The 18,742-nt window shown below is 38.6% G+C and overlaps 1 protein-coding gene across 2 annotated transcripts in view; it reads left to right on the forward strand.

Moving 5' to 3' along the window:
* Positions 1 to 1,651: 1,651 nt before the first annotated feature.
* The window catches only part of KYNU (kynureninase), a 111,297-nt gene continuing 94,206 nt past the window's right edge, over positions 1,652 to 18,742 (forward strand). The window contains exons 1-2 of one of the 2 annotated variants that reach the window (XM_014852159.3): positions 1,652 to 1,790; positions 11,912 to 12,093. In XM_014852159.3, coding sequence (XP_014707645.2) covers positions 11,925 to 12,093 — 169 coding nt within the window. In that variant the 5' untranslated portion in view covers positions 1,652 to 1,790; positions 11,912 to 11,924. Of the gene's footprint in view, positions 1,791 to 5,346; positions 5,636 to 11,911; positions 12,094 to 18,742 lie in introns of those variants that run through there. The other variant, XM_014852160.3, reaches the window with a different exon arrangement.

Below are 18,742 nucleotides of genomic sequence, written 5' to 3' on the forward strand. Positions count from 1 at the left end.
AGAATGCAGTCACTTGTACCAAAGTTACTCATGGAAAAGACATCTTCCAAACCAAGAAACCACCTCTCTACTGCAAAGTGAAAATATGCACCAAGGAGTCAGCAGCGCCAAGCCAGGAAAGAATCCTGGACCACTCCCAGGAGAAATGCTCCTGGCATCTGCTGGGCTCGTCAACAGGTCCTCCACCATGGCAAGGGGCTGACGAATCTTGGGCAGAAAGTTCCATCTGGACTCAGCTCCTGGCTGGCTCGCCATTTGGTACTGAACCAGGTTCATTTTTGCCTGCCGCCCGGAAGGCCAAACACTGAGATGAAGAGATTGCAGCAGAGAGAGGGTATACTCACAAGGCAGCCACATGAGGAAGCGAGAGCATGAACCTCAAATTCTCTTCCGTGAAAATAGGGACTCAGGGATATTTATAGGATAGTGGACAAGGTGGTCTGAAATGTGGAGGTGGGTGATTGGAGATGAGAAGACATGAGGGAATTGATGATCTGCACAAGCGTAGTCAGACTCCATGCCTCCTCGTATGACCCATGTTCACAAAATAGTGGCATTAGCACCATCTGAGGGTGAAGTTTTTAGCCTCTTAACATCAAAAGGTCAACTATTGGACATCTGCACAGGCCCAGTTGATGAGTTAGTGGTCTCAACCAGCCTGAAGTGGACAAGTAGTTCTAATTCCTGAAAAACAGCTCACACACCCATTACCATGGTGACCCAGGCTCCAGGGAGATGTTATCTATAGGAACCTAGTGGGAGTCAGAGAGGATATTCCCTAAGAAGCACAGTAAACAATGGGTGGGTTAAACAGCTAAAAGCTGTAATCAGTAATTGCAAAAAGGAAAAAACTTTAGTACCTAGATACTTAATCATCAATGGCTGTCTGCCAGTTTCAATCTTCCTGTATCTTGTATGTGGGACACCACCACAGCATAGCTTGACAGCAGTCTGTAGGTCTGCGCCTGGGATCTGAATCTGTGAACCATGGGCTGCTGAAGCCGATGCTTGAACTTAACCACTATTGCCACTGGGCCAGCCCCAGTGATAATCCTTTTCTAGATAAAGGAACTGGGTGGAATCTGAACTGCCTCTAGACCTGCTTTTTAGTTTTTCAAGGGTTTGTAAGATGTGGACAATTGTTCTCCCCCTCCAACGACATCACCCTAACTTTCTTTTTGCCTTCTGGTGCTTAATTTCATTTTAATTTAGGGAAGAAGGCCTAAAAAATTACTATCAGGCTTTGAATATCAGCTTCCAGTGTGGACCAAATTTCTGATGGTCAGTTGTTAAATCTTTTCAAATACCTTGTCAGGTTTCAGCCAGGACAAACAGTAACTACCTGGTGGTATTGAGCAATTCCAGTAATCGTTAACATAGCAGTTTCTGAGAAAATGTCTCAGAGTCTCATTAACTTGGCAAGTAGATTATGGGGGTGTCTGTAAAGTCATGGCCTAATATATTTTCCTTTAGGACCTTTTATAACTTAATTTTCTATTAACTTTTTTGCAACAAAACTTTCAAAAAGGTTATTTTAGAATGTTGAAGTTTTTGATTTTAAGTGACCTTCTTAAATGATTTTATCTAATCAGCACACTCCTTCTGATGGCCAACCTAACTCCCCTGAGGCTGGTGGCAATTTGGTATGACCCCTAGCCACAATTGGAGTGCAACCTACGTTTCTGCCTGACCACAAAATGGGGTGCAACTGCATTGTGTCAGACCATATTTTGGGACCTCCAGCCTGACTATTATTAAAGCCAAAGTCCTCAGGACATGAAAAAAGTTTGGTAAGATGGTTTTTTTTTGCTGTTCTTTGTAAATATTTACAGCTTCCAGAACCTTTAGTTTGAGCAATTGTACCAGAAGTTGGTGAGCTTGACTCTTTAAAAATTTCTCTGTCTAGCTCTTAAAAGGAGCCCCACAGGAGATGGCCCTGTGGCCAAGCGGTTAAAGTGCCACGTGTTCATCTTCAGTGACCTTGGGTTCACGGGTTCGGGTCGCAGGTTCGGACCTATACCTCTCATCAGCCATGCTATGGAAGCATCCTACACATGAAGCAGGGGAAGATTGGCAAAGATGTTAGCTCAGGAATAATCTCCCTCAAGCAAAACAAGAGGAGGATTGGCAACAGATGTTAATTCAGGGCGAATCTTCCTCACAAAAAAAAAAAAAAAAAAGGAGGCCCAAGTGGCCACTGTAATTTGAAATTACCCCAGGTTATCTTGCCAGCCATTTACAGCTATCCTTATTTCATTAAGCACTCGCAAGTTTCCGCATGAAGCCAGCTGGAGTTCCTAGCAGAAGCTAGAACTGGTTGGCCTTTAGAAGTTTGATTTCCCACTTCTCTTTTAGTTCCCTTTTACTTTAAAGTCTGAAAAATTTCTAGGGACAGTGTAAGGAGCTGGTATCCCTTCTCTTCAGAGCTGAACAAGTGCAGACTTTCATTTCTGTATCAAGCAGTTTGTTTAGACTTTATAAGCACGATTCTTTCCAATTTAAGGCCAAATCAAAAAGGTCAGCCTGCCCCATTCACTCCAAAGTTCCCCCTAGGCTCCCCAGGCCCAGGAAATTCCCCCTAGATTTCTCTTTCCTAGGAATTCCCCCCCTACCTAGGGTATGTACTGGTCCCCCCTAAGACACCTGGTCTTAAGGTTTGAAATAGCTCATATAAACTCTGGATCATCAAAGTAACGAGGTCTGGGTTTCAGGAGAACTAACCAGGGTTACCTGAAGAATACAATTATCCAGGGGGGCTCAGTGGGCTCCTATTGGTACCGAACACTGGTTCAGTGTAGATTACAGGTGGGCTTTGGTGGGTTTCTCTGAAATTCTGCCATGACTACATCAAGATGTGTCGATGTAAATGATCCATATTCAATCTATAAATCAAAATTGGGGTGAGTTTATTATGTCATATCTGAGCACTAGCCTGGGGCCTTCATTCCGCAAGGAAGGAAGGGCACCAAAGAAATGGGGTGGACAGAGTGGTTATACACTGTTTTGGAATAAAGAGCATACATTACATATGGCAGGAAGGTCCCTTTACAATAGTCACGAGATTGCTCTGGCACAACAGATTGGTGGTCGGCAGGTTGGCGGTTACAAGGTGAGCACAGCAGGTCACTTATTAATCCTTAGTTCCTAGGAAGAGATGCTCACCCTTAAAGAAATCCGATATGAGGGGAAGTTACATCCCTATCTTTAAAGGCATCTTTCTTGTCTTTGGGACATAGTAATATTTAAAGGAGATGTACAGTGCATGCTCAACAGTCCATTTCAGGCCCTTTTGGAAAAACAAGGTCAGGCCGAATTAGTTTTAACCCAAATGGCTTCCTCATATACTCCAGTATATCCTATGGCTTGTCATCTAGTTATCAGAAGGAACGCAAGCTCACCCTTTTCTCTCTTTTCCCTCCACTCTGGCCCTGAAGTGGATCTTGCTTTCATCACTCCACCCATGATTTGCTGTCTCACAATCTCTTTATATTTTTAGGGGTTTATGTTAATATTATAAAGATTTTGCTCACCATTATATCACTAGCATTTAGCTTTATGCCTGGTGCAAAGAATATGCTTAATATCTTTTTTAAAATGAATGAGAGTAACAAATTTAAAAAGAGAGAGATTTGCAAAATATAAGAAATAGGAGTGGAGCTTAGACCTCCAAGCAGGTTCTTTAAAAGTGGCTGTGTTAACCAACAATTTCTAAGATAATATTTTGATGGAATGGCTTTTACACTATTATTCAAAAGATTTTTGAAGAAGCATCATGAAAGCAAGCCCCTGATGTGTCTGTCCATCTCTGTCTCTATATCCATAGTCACTAGTTCAAGGACTGTGTGTGATTCTCCAACCAAAAATGACACAGACTCCACCCTCAGGCTCCCTTCCTGAATATTAGAACCTAGCAAATGGGTGGCCGGCCTGGTGGCACAGCGGTTAAGTTCCACGTTCTGCTTTGGAGGCCTGGGGTTTGCCAGTTCGGATCCCGAGTGCAGACATGGCACCTCTTGGCAAGCCATGCTATGGCAGGCATCCCACATATAAAGTAGAGGAAGATGGGCACAGATGTTAGCTTGGGGCCAGTCTTCCTCAGCAAAAAGAGGAGGATTGGCAGCAGTTAGCTCAGGGCTAATCTTCCTCAAAAAAAAAAAAAGTAAAAGAACCCAGCAAATGGTGTAAAGTTCTTACAGTATGAGGAATAAGCAAAACAGAAAAAAGAAAGGTACAAATTTTGAGACACCCTGACTAGATTCAAAATTTTATTCTTCAACTTCATAAAATGAGGATATTCTACTTACACTATGGGATTATTGTAAGGATAGGATTGATGAGATGAAACATATTTTCTTTCCACTGTTCAGTTATTTGTATTAATGTAATTTCATGTGTTTTGTTCCCCTCTTTTGGAGAATAGAGGGCAGTACTGTTGGTCTGGTTAATTTAAAAAAAAAAATGTATCACTTATTGTCTTATGTATTTCCATACACTGGTGTTCTACATACATTGGTTTATATCTCTGTTATCTTGTGAGGAAGGTACTTTTGTATGTATTTGATGGAAGGGATATGGAGCCTCCGCACAGGTTAGCTGAATTGCCCAGGGTTATATAGCAAATGCATGGCAGACAGGACCAAGTCAAATAATGCTTTCCTGCTGTGTCGTGGGGGCTCAACGTGGCAGAGGTGAACAAAAGTGATTCAGTTATTCCAGCTCAGTCTCTATTTTTGGCTTTTCCTCTAAAACTTTTTGCTCTTGGTTTTTGTACCTAAAAGGACATTCACCAAAAGACCTCACTCCAGAATAAACATAAAGAGATAATGGAGGTCAAACAATAGACAGCCCACAGGCTTAAAGGAACAATTTGCATTTATGAAGTTCCCAGGCTGCTTTCCACTTTATCTTGGAACTCTCACTCTTTCTTCCTGGATTGACTTGTTACCCATCTAGATTCATGATCTAGGACTTTTTCAAACTCAGCTTTTGAGCAATAAGTTATATTCTAGAATTGAGAGCCTATGTTAAATTTTTGACAAAAATGTTCATCCATTAAATGTCAAACTCTGCCTTCAGAGTGGAAACTCACAACGCCTTTGACAGCAGGGTACTGCCTCAAAATCCAAGTTTCCCTTACCGCCCGAGTTGGGAAAGAATTTTTCTCCAGTGCTTAGTGTATTCCAGAGCCCAAAGCTAGGAAGAAATGCAAATTTTGGAATTTACCCCCTGAGAAAACTCGTTGGTTGAGCTCACAGAGAAATAAGGATATACTACTTACTCTATAAGGATGATTGTAGCATCTAACTAGAGGGAGGGCAGGGAAGGGTTTACCTGAGTCTAAGGGGCAGGGCTGCTTAGGCGAGAGTGCCCGGGCAGAGCCTCTAGTGTTTGGAACAGAGAGCAAGAGCAGCATTTTGTTTACTTAGCTGTTTGTCAGTGACTGGAGATGTGTAATCGGATCAGTCAGGGTGGGAGGAACTAAAGTTAGTCCACAAATTCCCCGCAGGATGGAGGCTGAAAATGAGTGCCTTGAATTTCTCACCCTGAGGTCTGGCCTATAATTATACAAGGAACTCTTGAGAGGTTTTTTTTAAAACAGAACTGAGAGCTGTGGACCTCATCAGGATCCTAGCCGGTAAGCCTTGGGACACTGATACACACTCTGCGCACAAATAGACACTCAGTTATTTGTCCAAAGGAAAATTCTCTGCTGGTATGCTTGTCACAGTGCTTTAGGGGTTTCTTCTGCCGGTTTCTTCTTTTCTTCTTCTCCAAATTATCTTCACCAAAATGGCACAACCCCCTAATGGCTCCCACCTATAAAATTTGGGGTTAAATGAAGAGAGCTTTACCAATATAGTGAAATAGAATCGATGTCAATAGTACACTGCAATCTATCTACTAACCTATGGTTACATTTCAATAATTAAAGTTAATCCTGTAGTTACTTGAGTTTGAATGGTAAGATTAGATCAAAATTCAGATCCTTAATATAAGCGTTAAGTCCTTTGTTTTCTGGTAAGTCTAATTGTCAAATGGTGCTATTAGTCATCTTAGATATTTGTTTAGAGAAGTGAAAATGTCTATTTCTTGAGCAAGGTTTCTTCCCCTTTCATTTTCTGAAATATTTGCCTAAGAATGGAACGTTGATACACTTTTTTTTATATAGCTAAAACAGGTTTTTTTTTGTCTTGTCTGCTTTTGTTTTGAGGAGGGTGGGGTGTTATTTAGGTCGTAAGTTTGGAGCAAATGCATTGATCTTATTAATGTGAAGCTGAACATGTAATTCATATAATCCTAAATATGAAATGTGCAGTTGTGACAGTGATGTCACCATTTCTCAAACAATCATACATTTAAAGAACGTTGCTGTGCCCATAGATTAAATAACATTTCTTTCTTTCTCAATGAAAAGCTGCACGTTTTCTTTATAATTAACATATTAGGTTCTAAACTTTGAACTCACATGTGTTATTTTGCACGTTTCAGATGGGAAACCTGAAACTGTGTAAAGATTAGCCAACCATTAAGTACTCATAATCATTCATTTAACTATTTAACTTTAGACCCGCGCATGACTAGGAGATCCTGAATGCTGCGATTCCATAAAAACAATCAGTTTTTATGATTATAAAGGATTTAGCTTTAAAGTTTAAGCTGTATAAATAAAACTGTGGAAACACAATTTACAAAATTTCAAAAGCTAAATTGAGGGTAAAATGGCAATTTCCATCACAAGGTACTAATAGTAAAAGATATTATGAACATATTTTTTATCTCTTTATAAAGGAATTTACTTAAGTAGTTTCATTTGATCCTACCATGATCCTCTGAAGAAAGTAGAATTTGTTAGCTTTATGTAACGTCACACAGAAAGTTTAGGTGACTTGCCTAAAACTGTATGTGTATATGCCCAACTTCTTAATAAAATTATCACTAAATATGTGACACATAAAATTTGGAGTGTTTCAAGTTGCATTGAATTTATTTATTTCAAAATAAGAGCATGTCAACTTACTTGCAAATGATAAACTTAAACAAAGCATGAAATTATGGCTTTCGCAGCACTAATTGCCCTAGCTAGTGGAGTGAATACAGAATTAAGTAGCAGTTATTATGAGTTAATAAATTGCTTCCTTGGGATGAGGGCATTGTGTTGTCATGGGCCTTGAGGATTGTGTTTACTCTGTTGAAGGCTATGCATGTTGGCAGTGTGAGACCAGGTGTGCTGTTCTCGAAACATCTCACTATCAATGTAGGAGAGGTTGTAACACCTGGACTGTGACAGGCCCAACGTGGAACCTGCCACTTCAACCTTTGCCTGGCTGGGTCTGGACTGGAATGATTGATCAAAAAGAGCAGATGGATTCATACGTTGTGGTGCTTTGCAGGCTGAGTACAGACTGAAGAAAGAAATGAAGGGGAAAGAAGGGATAAGCCAAAAAAAAAACATTGAGAAAAATCAGGAAGCAAGAAGAAAGGAAAATAATGTAAGAGGTTGAAGACTCAGGCCAGGAATTCTGCTCTGCACATTCCACCCACATGCCCTGTCAAAGAGTAGCACAGTTGACTCAGTTCCTCAGGCAGGGTACTGTCCCAAATAGTGAACATAGTGATCCTTCTATCCCATTTGTGTTCCTACTCTGTCGATTCAAGTTTGGTCTTGAAATGGGGGAAAATGATTCTCATTTTACTAAGGATTTCTACAAGGATTAAATAGGAAACAAATATAAAGAGGTTGAGTTAATGTAACTTTTTTTTTAAAGAAAGAAAGTTGGATTTTACTGGGACTATGATGGCAGCAAACTAATCTGTATATTTATTTACGTAACCCATTGAGAGTTTAGAGTCTGCCCAATGAACTCTCCAAGCACTGATTCTCCAAAGAAAGTCCCAAATACAAGGCAAGCTCTCTTGTTTCTAAGTCTCACTGAAAATGTTCCTCTAATTCTTTCCCACATGGTTGGAGTGAGGAGGGTATCCCTCTAGTAACACATCATTAATCATGTCAAATAATTCACAAAGCTATTTTGTATATTCTTACTCAGTTATCATTCAGGTGGAATACTCTATCTAGAAGGCACTGCTCAGGAATGGGGTGTCTACAAAGATAAACAAGATCAGGCCCCCAGGTAGACTACAGTTCAGTAGGGGAGACCAGCAAATCACTCAAGCTATCATAAGTAATAGGTTTATGGTAAAGACATATTTGATAGGCAGAAAAACAGCTGTTGGGATTCTTTAACAGTCAAGCAGGCAGCCTCCCAGGCCTTGCACATAGTTTGTTCCATGAAAGGATTTCGTGACTCTCCAGACTGGCTTGTCCTGTCACCCTTTCAGGAGCCATAGCTGTTCTACCCCCAGCCATGGCGTAACTAAGTGATTCTTACTTGCTGCTGGAATCGCTTCATGCCTTAGCAGTCAGTGATTCTGTCTGACTCTGAAAAATGAGTCACTCATGACAATACTCCTAGACTCTACCATTTTATCGCTTCTCTCTATGATTCTTTTAGATTTTTGTTCTTGTATCTAACTGAATGACTAACTCTATCTCACAGCTCAGATTCCTGAAAGAATTTGATTATATGCTCAGCTAAACACCATCATGACTGTTTGGCTAAAGCTTTCACAGCAAGTCACTCACAGATCAGTGACTGCCCTTAGTGGGTCAAGTGTCCAGAAGAGGACTAATCCACTTTGACCAGGCAATTGATAATGTCAAGTGGTAAAGACACAGTCATCTTATTCAAAAAGCAGATTTCTTCATCAGAAAGCTATAGGTGTGGACCCATGTAGAATCAAGCTGTAAGCAAGACAAGCAAGATGGTCTTTTCCATCCACATATGGATCTAAATAAATATAGTACCTAGCCGAATGTGTTGCTTATCATAAGAGGTATGCTCATAAGTGTTACAGGTGTTCAGAGGTGGAAAGACTACTTTTAGCTGAGACATCATGACAGGTCTTATTAAGAAAAGGTGACATTTGAGCTAGGGCTTTGAAGGGTGACTAGGATCTGAATATTAGAAGGGAAAGTAGAACATTTTAGGGAAAGGGAATGCCTTGAGAAAAATCACAGAAAGAGAAAATTTCATGAAGAGAACAAATAATAATTGAGTATGGTCAGATATTGAGAGAACCATCAGCATCAACGTTGAAATCATTGACTTTTGTACAAAAGCACGGATTGTAGCAATTGGAAGCCATTATTGGTATCAAAGCTAAAAAACATGCCCAGTGTCCCTATCTGGGAATATAAAGGATGGCTCATCAGGGGAGTCCATTGGCAACTGAGAAAGCAAGAGACCAAATAAATAAGCAGAAAAATTTAAGTTTAGAGGGCAGGAAGTATGTGTGTTTCCTGGCATTATACAACACTCAGACATGCAACTCTTTATTGCCTAACACTGTGTGTATCGGTTGGGGTTGGGAGGAAGGAGAGTGAGCAGTAGAAGAAAGATGATTGACTTGAGACTTTAGAACCTCATCTCTGTTAGTTTTGGTTGGTCCCCAGGAGTCCTAGGCTTTAAGTACAGTCTATGAGTTGAAAAATATCAAATTTATATCTTGTGATCCAGTTTTCCCCTGAATTACAAGTATCCAGTTGCCAGCTTGATATTTCTACCTGGATTTTTCCCGAGGTATTTCTTATTTCACTGCCTTTAACCTATTTGCTCAAATCCCAGCACTAAAAGTTGCTTTCTTTCCTGTCTTCGCCAGAGATGACAATCAATCTACTTTTTCTCCAAAATATATCATAAATCCACATGCTTCTCTACTTTTACCCTCAGCACATTTAATCCACCATCATTTTTCTCTGAACTGCTAAAATAGCCTTAATTTGCCTCTTTTTTTAAACTCTTGTAACTCATCAGTGAGCAGATAAAGTGATTTTTATTTAATATAAAATCACATCATATCACTTTCCTACTCAAGACTCTCCAATGATTTTCCATAAAACTTAGAAAAATATCTGAACTCCTTTCTGGTCTTTAAAGTTCCTTGTGATTAATTTCCGTCTCTGCCTTTCTTACCTCATAGTCCTCCCCTCTCCCTGTTACCGAGCACAAACACAGGTTGATTTACCTGCCACACAAGGGGGGCCAAAAGAAAATAGGATGCCAGGCTTGTGGCAAGGAAGGGGTTTTTATTATTGAAAGGCAGAGAGATGAGGAGATGGGAGTTAAAACTCATATCCACCTCCTTGAAGGGAAAAAGGTAGGGGTTTTCTCCTGGGGTTTTATATAGGGGAGAGGGAGCATGTGGCCTTGCTGGCTGCCACCTTCCCACTAGCCTGCATTTGGCCTTGAAGACTAAATTTCTTTCCCTTTGATTGTCTGGATTTGTCTGGTTAGTTTTCATCTTTAGCCTGCATTTGGCCTGTGAGGCTGGATCTTGACTTCCTGGGAAAGACAGCTCACTCATATACTAAGGAGGGACAGAAAGACCTGGTTAATTTTGAACAACCGTTGATTGTGCTGAGTATGCACAGCTGCAGTTAGCAAAGCTTATCTCAAAGTTTTTTCCTCTAGGGAAGAATTTTCAACTTCTTTGTTCTCAGTTTCATCCCTACCTCTCCTAGTGCATTAGCTGAACAGGCCAAGCCTATCTCTACCTCAGGACCTTATCACTTGCTGTCATCTTCCTCCAAGTCCAGGTCTTCAGGTTCTTGACTCCATAACGTGATTCAGAAATGCTCATATATCCCTGCCTCAGAGAGTTGCACTTGGCTCCTCCCACCCAGGGGAGCTATACCATATTCCAGTGACTCTTTATCTGATTCCTCTGCCCTGTTTACTCACAGCTCTTCAAACTATCTGAAATTGCATTATTATTTTTCCATTCTTCCACTAAAGAGTAAACTCTACAAAAGACGCTACTTGTACGTTATCTTATACACTACTGTTCCACCAGTGCTTGGAGCTATATGGTAGGTACTCAATAAATATTTGTTGAAAGAATAAATAAGCAGAGGAATGTATGAGTGGAGCCAGCAAAAGTATAAATATGTAAATAAAGTTAGCCTAAGAAAATTTTTTTTAATGCTACTCTTGCTCAATTTCAAAAAAGTAAAACATTGGGAAATATAAATAAACAAATGTAAAACTTGAGTGAAGTCTATAAACAGATATTTAAAGCTTCATTGTAATTTACCTCCTTCAGAAAATTAAGTTGTCTTTCCAAAAAGGTGGGAAATGTTAAATGATGATTAAAGGGAGCAGAATGTGGTTTCAAGAAACACCACAGGGTTCAGCTTGGTTTTAAAATGGTATATGTGTTTGTGAGAGAGAAGTTTCTGATTATCAGCAGCAGGTAGATCTCTTTGGTCTTCATGTGGTAAAAATTATTAACATAATTTAACGTAAAGTTACCTTTTTCATCAATATTTTCATTCACAATAAAGAATTTCTTAAGGTTCTACCGTCTATGTCCATACTTTGAAAACTATAATCCAAGAAACATTGGCAGTGGGATAGTAGAGATGGGATAGGGAATAAAACAAGCTAGGTGGAGCACTGTTTTCCGACCCTTTTCACAAAACCATCTTTACTGTTACGTCCTAGTAAGACATCTAGAGAAAAAGTTGATGAAGTTATATATGTTTGAAAGTAGATAATTTGGTCCATTTTCCAGAAAATAAAAAATAGAAAGAGCTAACATATATTGAATATTTACCCTGTCCTGACCACCATTACCTAATTTAGTCCTTTCAATATCCCTAAGTTACTATTATTTTCTTTATTTTGCCCATGAGGAAAACTCAGGCATGGGATTTGCTGTTTGGTTAATTATATTATTCCTGAGGTTGGGATGGTGGGAATCTTAGTTGAAACAAAAGCCGTTTTATCTAAAAGGCCAATTTTCTGCAGAAAACCATGATGGTGGCAAGATTATCTTTTTTCACTTTTAGAGAACAGCTTGTGATGGAGCCCTCACCCTTTGAGCTACCAGCTGACACAGTGCAACGCATTGCATCTGAACTTCAATGTCACCCAGCAGATGAGAGGGTTGCCCTCCGCCTCGATGAGGAAGATGAGCTGAGGCACTTCAGGGAGCATTTTTATATCCCCAAAATGCAGGATCTGCCTCCAAGTAAGAATACTGAAAAGGATTTTATTTTTTTATCAATTTATTAATTTCTTTTTGCTACTGCACATGTTTATCATAAATCTTTGAAAGTCATTGTTCTGTTACATAATAGAGCCATTACAGTTGTGTCTGAAAAACAGCAGGTTCCTGCTACTACTAAATCAACCTGTCAGCCTACCTTAGTTTCAGCTTCTTTATGTTTCCTCTCCTTTTCTGAATAAAACACTTACAGGGTTCTTACACTGTCATCTACTTCTCTGAACAATAGAGTGACTGATTGAAAATTATAGGTAGATGCATTTACTTGTTCTCTAAGCACTTAGAGCTCAAAACACTTCCTTTTCAATACAGTATTAGAATATCCCTTATTTCGTAGCACCTAGTTATAATAGCATGATATTTGTGTTAGAGGGAATATTATTTTGGGACTTGGGTATACTAAGAGCAATTTTATGTGAATAGCCATCTTTGTGTGCTGTGAGTAAAGATGACACGTATAAGGCTTACCAAAAAAAAAAAAGAGAAAGAATCAAGGATTAAGAAATGCATACTGCACTTTTTTTAAAAATAATACAGGAAGCTGACTCTTTTCTTGGTTTTGAGGATGTCCTGTTTAGGAAAAACAAAACATAGGTAGCAGAAGTATAAAAATATAAAACAATTTTTCATATTTGGCTTTGCTCCATTTACATCAATGAAAAAGCTTACCAGGTTGAATGGAATTGATCCACCACAATGGGTTTCACATATTTTATAATAGAGTCTAATTTCCATTTTTCTTCAGATTAAATGAGGTAGTTATAATTTTGATACTTTTATAACCCAAGAGCATCAGCTAATATAATTTTAGGTTGAGAGTGGGTCACATAACCGTCTTATTGGCTTATATGTTATTATGTAACACAAGATAGCACCCTGTAGAATTATGGAAGGATGAAATAAGAGAAAGCCCTACATAGAATTTAAAGTTATTTAATATCAGTTGAGGGAGACCGATAAAAATGGCAGCTATATGAGATCAAATAAAACGGGGCTATAGTGAAGTGATCTGAGATTACAGGAAAAATCTAGGTCTTTCTAGAATCTAGAATGAAAGCACATTTTGATTTGTGTCTAAAGGGAAAGAAGAACCATTAATGTATGAAAAATGATGAAGTTAAGTCTAGGGCTATTCTTGCCGCAATGGGAGGGAAGGTGCCCAGTGACAGGCAGCACACAGCTGAAATACCTGTAATCCACTTGAGACAAGTCAGCTCTGCCCCAATGTGCTCTCTAGCCTACCGGCTGGCTGCCTGGGAAGTTTGATCAACTCCTAGTTCAGAGATGACAGCAGAACCCTGGATAGTCACAGAGCTTAAAGCTGCCTTCTCAGAACGCAACAAGCATAAATCGGGAATCAGGGCTTTAGAACTTTATGACACTTATTAAAGGTATAATTTCCTCAGAATTTAAAAAATGTTATTTTATTCCTTTTCCTGAGTAACAAGAGAAACAGACACAACAAAATAAACAAACAAAAATACAAACAAAATCTTTCAATGAGGTTGTATGATAGTATTACAGAGAGAACACGACAGAAACACTGAGGAGAGAAAATGGCTAGTGGACAATTGTGGCTGCAGCTTGGGCTGAGATGTCTTGGGAAATGATGCTAAATAATGGACACATCTAGACACACATTTATGAGCAATGACTACCTCCTGGACACTGGGCGTGATGCATTAGGGAGTTTTTTCTTTGTCTCCTTCTTTTCTTATGACGCCTTTCTTCTATACAATAGAATTAGGGATATTGAGGTAGGGTCTAACCCTGAATTTCCAGGAGCAAAAGACTGTTGAAATGAACATGTATACAGAAAGTTAAAATCCTATTTTGAATTTATTACTTTTTCCATTATTGAACCTAAGAATCATTAACTAACATATCTTTCATCCTCATGTTGAGTCACTTTCATTCAATAAGTATTTGTTAGTTACTTTTGCACCTTCCCCCTCATGCTTTGAAACTTGCTTTCCAATCCATCTCTCCCAGTCCCAGCTCAATGGTCCTGCGGCATAAACAACTGACAAAACTCATAGCGTCTGTCCTGGGAGGCACTGTGGCCTGAGATTGCTGTGAATTCCTGCCTCTAACTCTAGTTGTGTGAATTTTGAGAAGCAAGTGGCCTCTCAGAGCCACAGTTCCTCATCTGGAAAAGACAAATACTGCTTCAAAATGTTTAGAGTCTTTCTGAGGACAAAAATAATATTACGTTAAGTGAACCTAGAATAGGGCCAAAATGTTAATTTCTTTGTTCTTTTATTACAGACTTTTAACTTTAATAGGAATTTTGAATACCAGGTCAACACAGGAATATTCTAAGCATTGAGATAATTTAATCAGCAGCCAGGTAAAGATAGCATTGTACATATAATCACTTCATTATACTTAAAAGTTGACTCTAGTGTCCTGATTATAGGTGTAACAATTTGTTCTAATTAGATATCCAATAGAAAACATATAAAGAAAATAACAACCTTGAATAAGTTATTGCTGATTCTTAAAGAAATGTAAAGGGAAAGAGGATGAATTGATTGAATAAAGAATTTAACCATTTCATTTGTTCAAAAAATACAGTTTTGAATGGTTTGGGCTTTCTTTTTGAAATTTACTTCATTAACCCCAAGAGTTCTTCTGAATTAGTTATTGTCAAAGTGTGTGGTCTCCTGACCAGCTGTAGGAGGATCACCAGTGAATTTACTAGAACTTACAAGTTCTTGAGTCCCACCTCAGAAGTACTAAATTGGAGATTTTGCGGGGAGCCAGTCATCTGTTCTAGATCACTTTAGGATGGTGTCATAGACAGTTGGATCAATTAACTACTATTCCCACTATTCTCACTCTAGGTGCTTCTTACTCTCTGACAGTTTATCCTTTCAACAAATATTCCTTAAGCATTTACTCTGTTCAAGACACTATTCTCGAAACAGTTTATCAGTGAACTGAAGAGCAAGGTTGTTACGTATGCTAGTATGAGGAAGGAGAGAATAAACACATTTACAAGCAACTTAATAGATACTCTACTCTCAGGTACTGCTCTAAGTGTTGTGATGGCTGGAGAGTGGGAATAGTGCTGTTTTACCCAAGGCAGTCTGGGAGGGAAACACTGATGAGATGACGTCTGAGCAGAGATGAGAATGAAGTAAGAGAGTGAACCTCATGGATATAGAGGTGAAGATGAGATCAGTGGCTAAGTTTGCACTGTGCAAGAGCACCAGGCTCAGGGGCAGATGGTGTTGAAATTTCCTTCTTTTTTTTTGACAAGACAAGAATTCCTCACAAATCCAGTACTTCCTTTCTTATTAAAATCTTCCGAGAGGGGCTGGCCTGGTAGCATAGCAATTAAGTTCATGCACTCTGCTTCAGAGGCCTGGGGTTCCCTGGTTCAGATCTTGGGTGTGGACCTACACACAGCTTATCAAGCCATGCAGTGGCAGGCATCCCACATATAAAGTAGAGGAAGGTGGGCACAGAGGATGTTAGCTCAGGGCCAATCTTCCTCAGCATAAAAGAGGAGGATTGGCAGTGGATGTTAGATCAAGGCTAATCTTCCTCAAAAAAAAAAAGAATTAAAAAAAGACCTTCCAAGAGCATCTAAAAACAACATTGCACCTCAAATTATTGTAAAGGACTAGAACAAATGTTCTTTAGCAATGCTAAATAATGAAAAACAAAGAAACAAGTTTTGGAAAAATGGAAAGATTATGACTCCGAATATAGACCAAAAAAAAACCTAAGGAAAGGCTATAAAACAACCTGAGATTTTTGGATATTTTGCCATCAAATATGATGTTTTCTTTGGGTTTCTAATAGAAAGTTTCATCAGCATAAGTAAGTTTCCTTCTATTCCTAGATGCTTTCTGAAATACTGTTAGAAAAAAGGGTCAAAATTATTTTTACTACGCTGGTGTGGCTTTTATGCTCAACATTGTTCTGGAGGCCCATAGCCAAAAAAAACAAAACACACGCACACATGTACGCACACACATACACACACACACACACACACACACGGAAAAAGAAAGAAAAAAGGAAGAAAAGAAGGACGAAAGGAAGGAAAGGATGTAAGGCATAAATATGGGAAAGGATCTGTCTAAATTTTTTGAAATTATAAATATTCCTGTTTGCAACATCCTTGTACCTAAATCTCTGAGAGCATATTGGGTCGTCCCAAAAGATATATTGCTGTTGCAGAGACTCAAGACAAACTTCTTAAGGTCTTTGTATCAAAGTATCAAATTGCCTTCCAGATTTATATTTACTTTTACATGTCCCCCAGAAATAAAGGCAGTTGCTTTACTAACTCTGGGTATTAACAGTTTTAAAAATCTTTGTTCATTTGATAATCAAAAATTGTTCCTTCCTTGTTTGAACTTGCGTTTCTTGGGTCAGTGTTGGACATTTTTTTTTTTTAATAAACTCCTTGGTCATTTGCTTTGCTTTTTGTCTTAATTTCCTCTTCATGTAAGAAGTTTATGTCTATCGACTTTATTTTTTAATTGATTTATCTTTTTGTAAGTTTCAGGTTTATCAACTCTTTCTATTAAATATCTAAGGGATTTTAAGTGGATTTGTCTAGTGCATGTAGATGGCCAAGAGGACTAGAAATGGGTTGTAAATTTCGTGACTCCTGGCCCAGTTCTTTTGACTCAAAACTATTACATTATAAAAATTACTCTATTGAGTTATAATTCACACACCATAAAACCTACCTTTTTTTTTCATGTTCTACAATGCATCCACAGGACTTATTCATCTTATAACTGGAAGTTTGTACCTTTTGACCACCTTCACCAGTTTTGCCTACTGCCCGTCCCCACCTCTGGCAACCATCAATCTGTTCTTTGTATCTAGGAGTTCAGGTTTTTTTAGATTCCACATATAAGTGGTAGCATACAGCATTTGTCTTTCTCTGTCTAACTTATTTCACTTACTATTTTAAGTGCACAGTTCAATAATTTTCAATAAGTGTATATAGTTGCACAACCATCATCACAATCCAATTTTAGAACATTCTTCACTCCCCTTTCCCACCCCCAGCCCTAGATGGCTAGTAATCTACTAAATTGCTATTATTTTGCTCTGTATATAAGATTATTAACTCAAGGAATGTCCTTAGCAGTATGTTGTATTTGGATAATATTTTTAAGCAAATAGTTTAGAAATGATTAAAGAAGACAATTTAGGCGATACAAACTTTATTTAACACTTCATAAAGGGGCCAATCTCCATTTCCAAGGGTCCAGAGAACTACAAAACGGGGTGGAAGGCAGGAAACTTTTATAGGATAAAGAATAAAGAACAAGGAAGAGAAAATAGAAAACATCTGAATAGGTGGGGCCGCGTAGTCAAACTTGTTTGGGGTGAGAAGGAACAAGGAAATAAATATAGAGAGAGTGTAGAGTTGGCTTGGCATTTGGGGATTTGCTAACTGAATATACTGCATTCCTGGCCCAGTGGAACATTCAGAAGGACCTGAACGTTATTCAAGTTTGGGTTTGCTGTTGTGGCACCCTACGCAGGAGCAGCTCCGTCTTGGGCCTAGAAAGTTATTTCAACAGTGTTCCTATCACTGTTCCTTTCACACTCAAATATTTCCCTCCTTTAATTTTATCACATATTCAGGAAAAATGAGTCAATTGCCAACCAACTTTAGCAAGTTAAAGTTAATCCTGTCCAAACAAGAGCTACTATTACTCTGAATTTGTGATATACCCTCAGATAAAATGGGCATAGGAAACTGTCGTGCTTGACTTTATCTCCGGGGCTCCTGTGTAACATCACAGAGCCTCTTCACTCAACCAGCGTGAGGCTGACAGTGACAAGTATGAGGTGTCAGTGAATGCAGCCTGAGAAAGTGCGCTTTTCAACATCAACTAACTAACTAAACTAACTAAAACAACTAACTAAATAAACAGCTAATACTATGTTAAATAAAGGCTTTAACCAGTTCTAAAAAGACTTATATTTATGACTATGTGATTTTAATAATGACTTAAATATCTAATTTCCATAAGAAAAACAATTAAGACGATTTCTCAGTAAAAGTTTAATTTTTCAGACATTTTGAACTTCTTGTGGCGCTTGTATTCTGCAATTTAGTCGACTTATTTGTCATCTTTTCTTTTGTAGTAGACTATCTGCTCCCTGAGAGTAGAGTCTGTCTTATTTCTCTGCATATGAGTGGAGTCATCTAGGCATAAGGTAGGGTGGAGGCAACCAATGAGGTCTTATCCCTCAGGGGGAACAGCATTTGCAAAGACACAAGGAAGAGAAAGCATAGTTGCTTTGACCTCTAGGAATAGTTTTACATGATCAAAAGATATCACATAGATAAGTGGGTGTGGGTAAGTAATAAATAGTAGGGTATATAATAGGGTAAATAGGATAGGAAGATAATTGATATAATAGGATAAATAGAAAATAGGTGGGTGTGGGCAACTGGCAATAAGGCTGAAGAATTAGAGAGGTTTTTATTAACTACTCGATAACGTTTGAAATGTATGCAGAGTTTAGACACAGCTGTGGAAAATATTTAAGCTTGGAACAACAAAATTGTGTATTTACGTTACAAATATCATTTCATCAACAGTGTAGAATCATTTTGAAGGGA

The sequence above is a fragment of the Equus asinus genome, chromosome 4, assembly GCF_041296235.1.
Source record: "Equus asinus isolate D_3611 breed Donkey chromosome 4, EquAss-T2T_v2, whole genome shotgun sequence".
Lineage (NCBI taxonomy): Eukaryota > Metazoa > Chordata > Mammalia > Perissodactyla > Equidae > Equus > Equus asinus.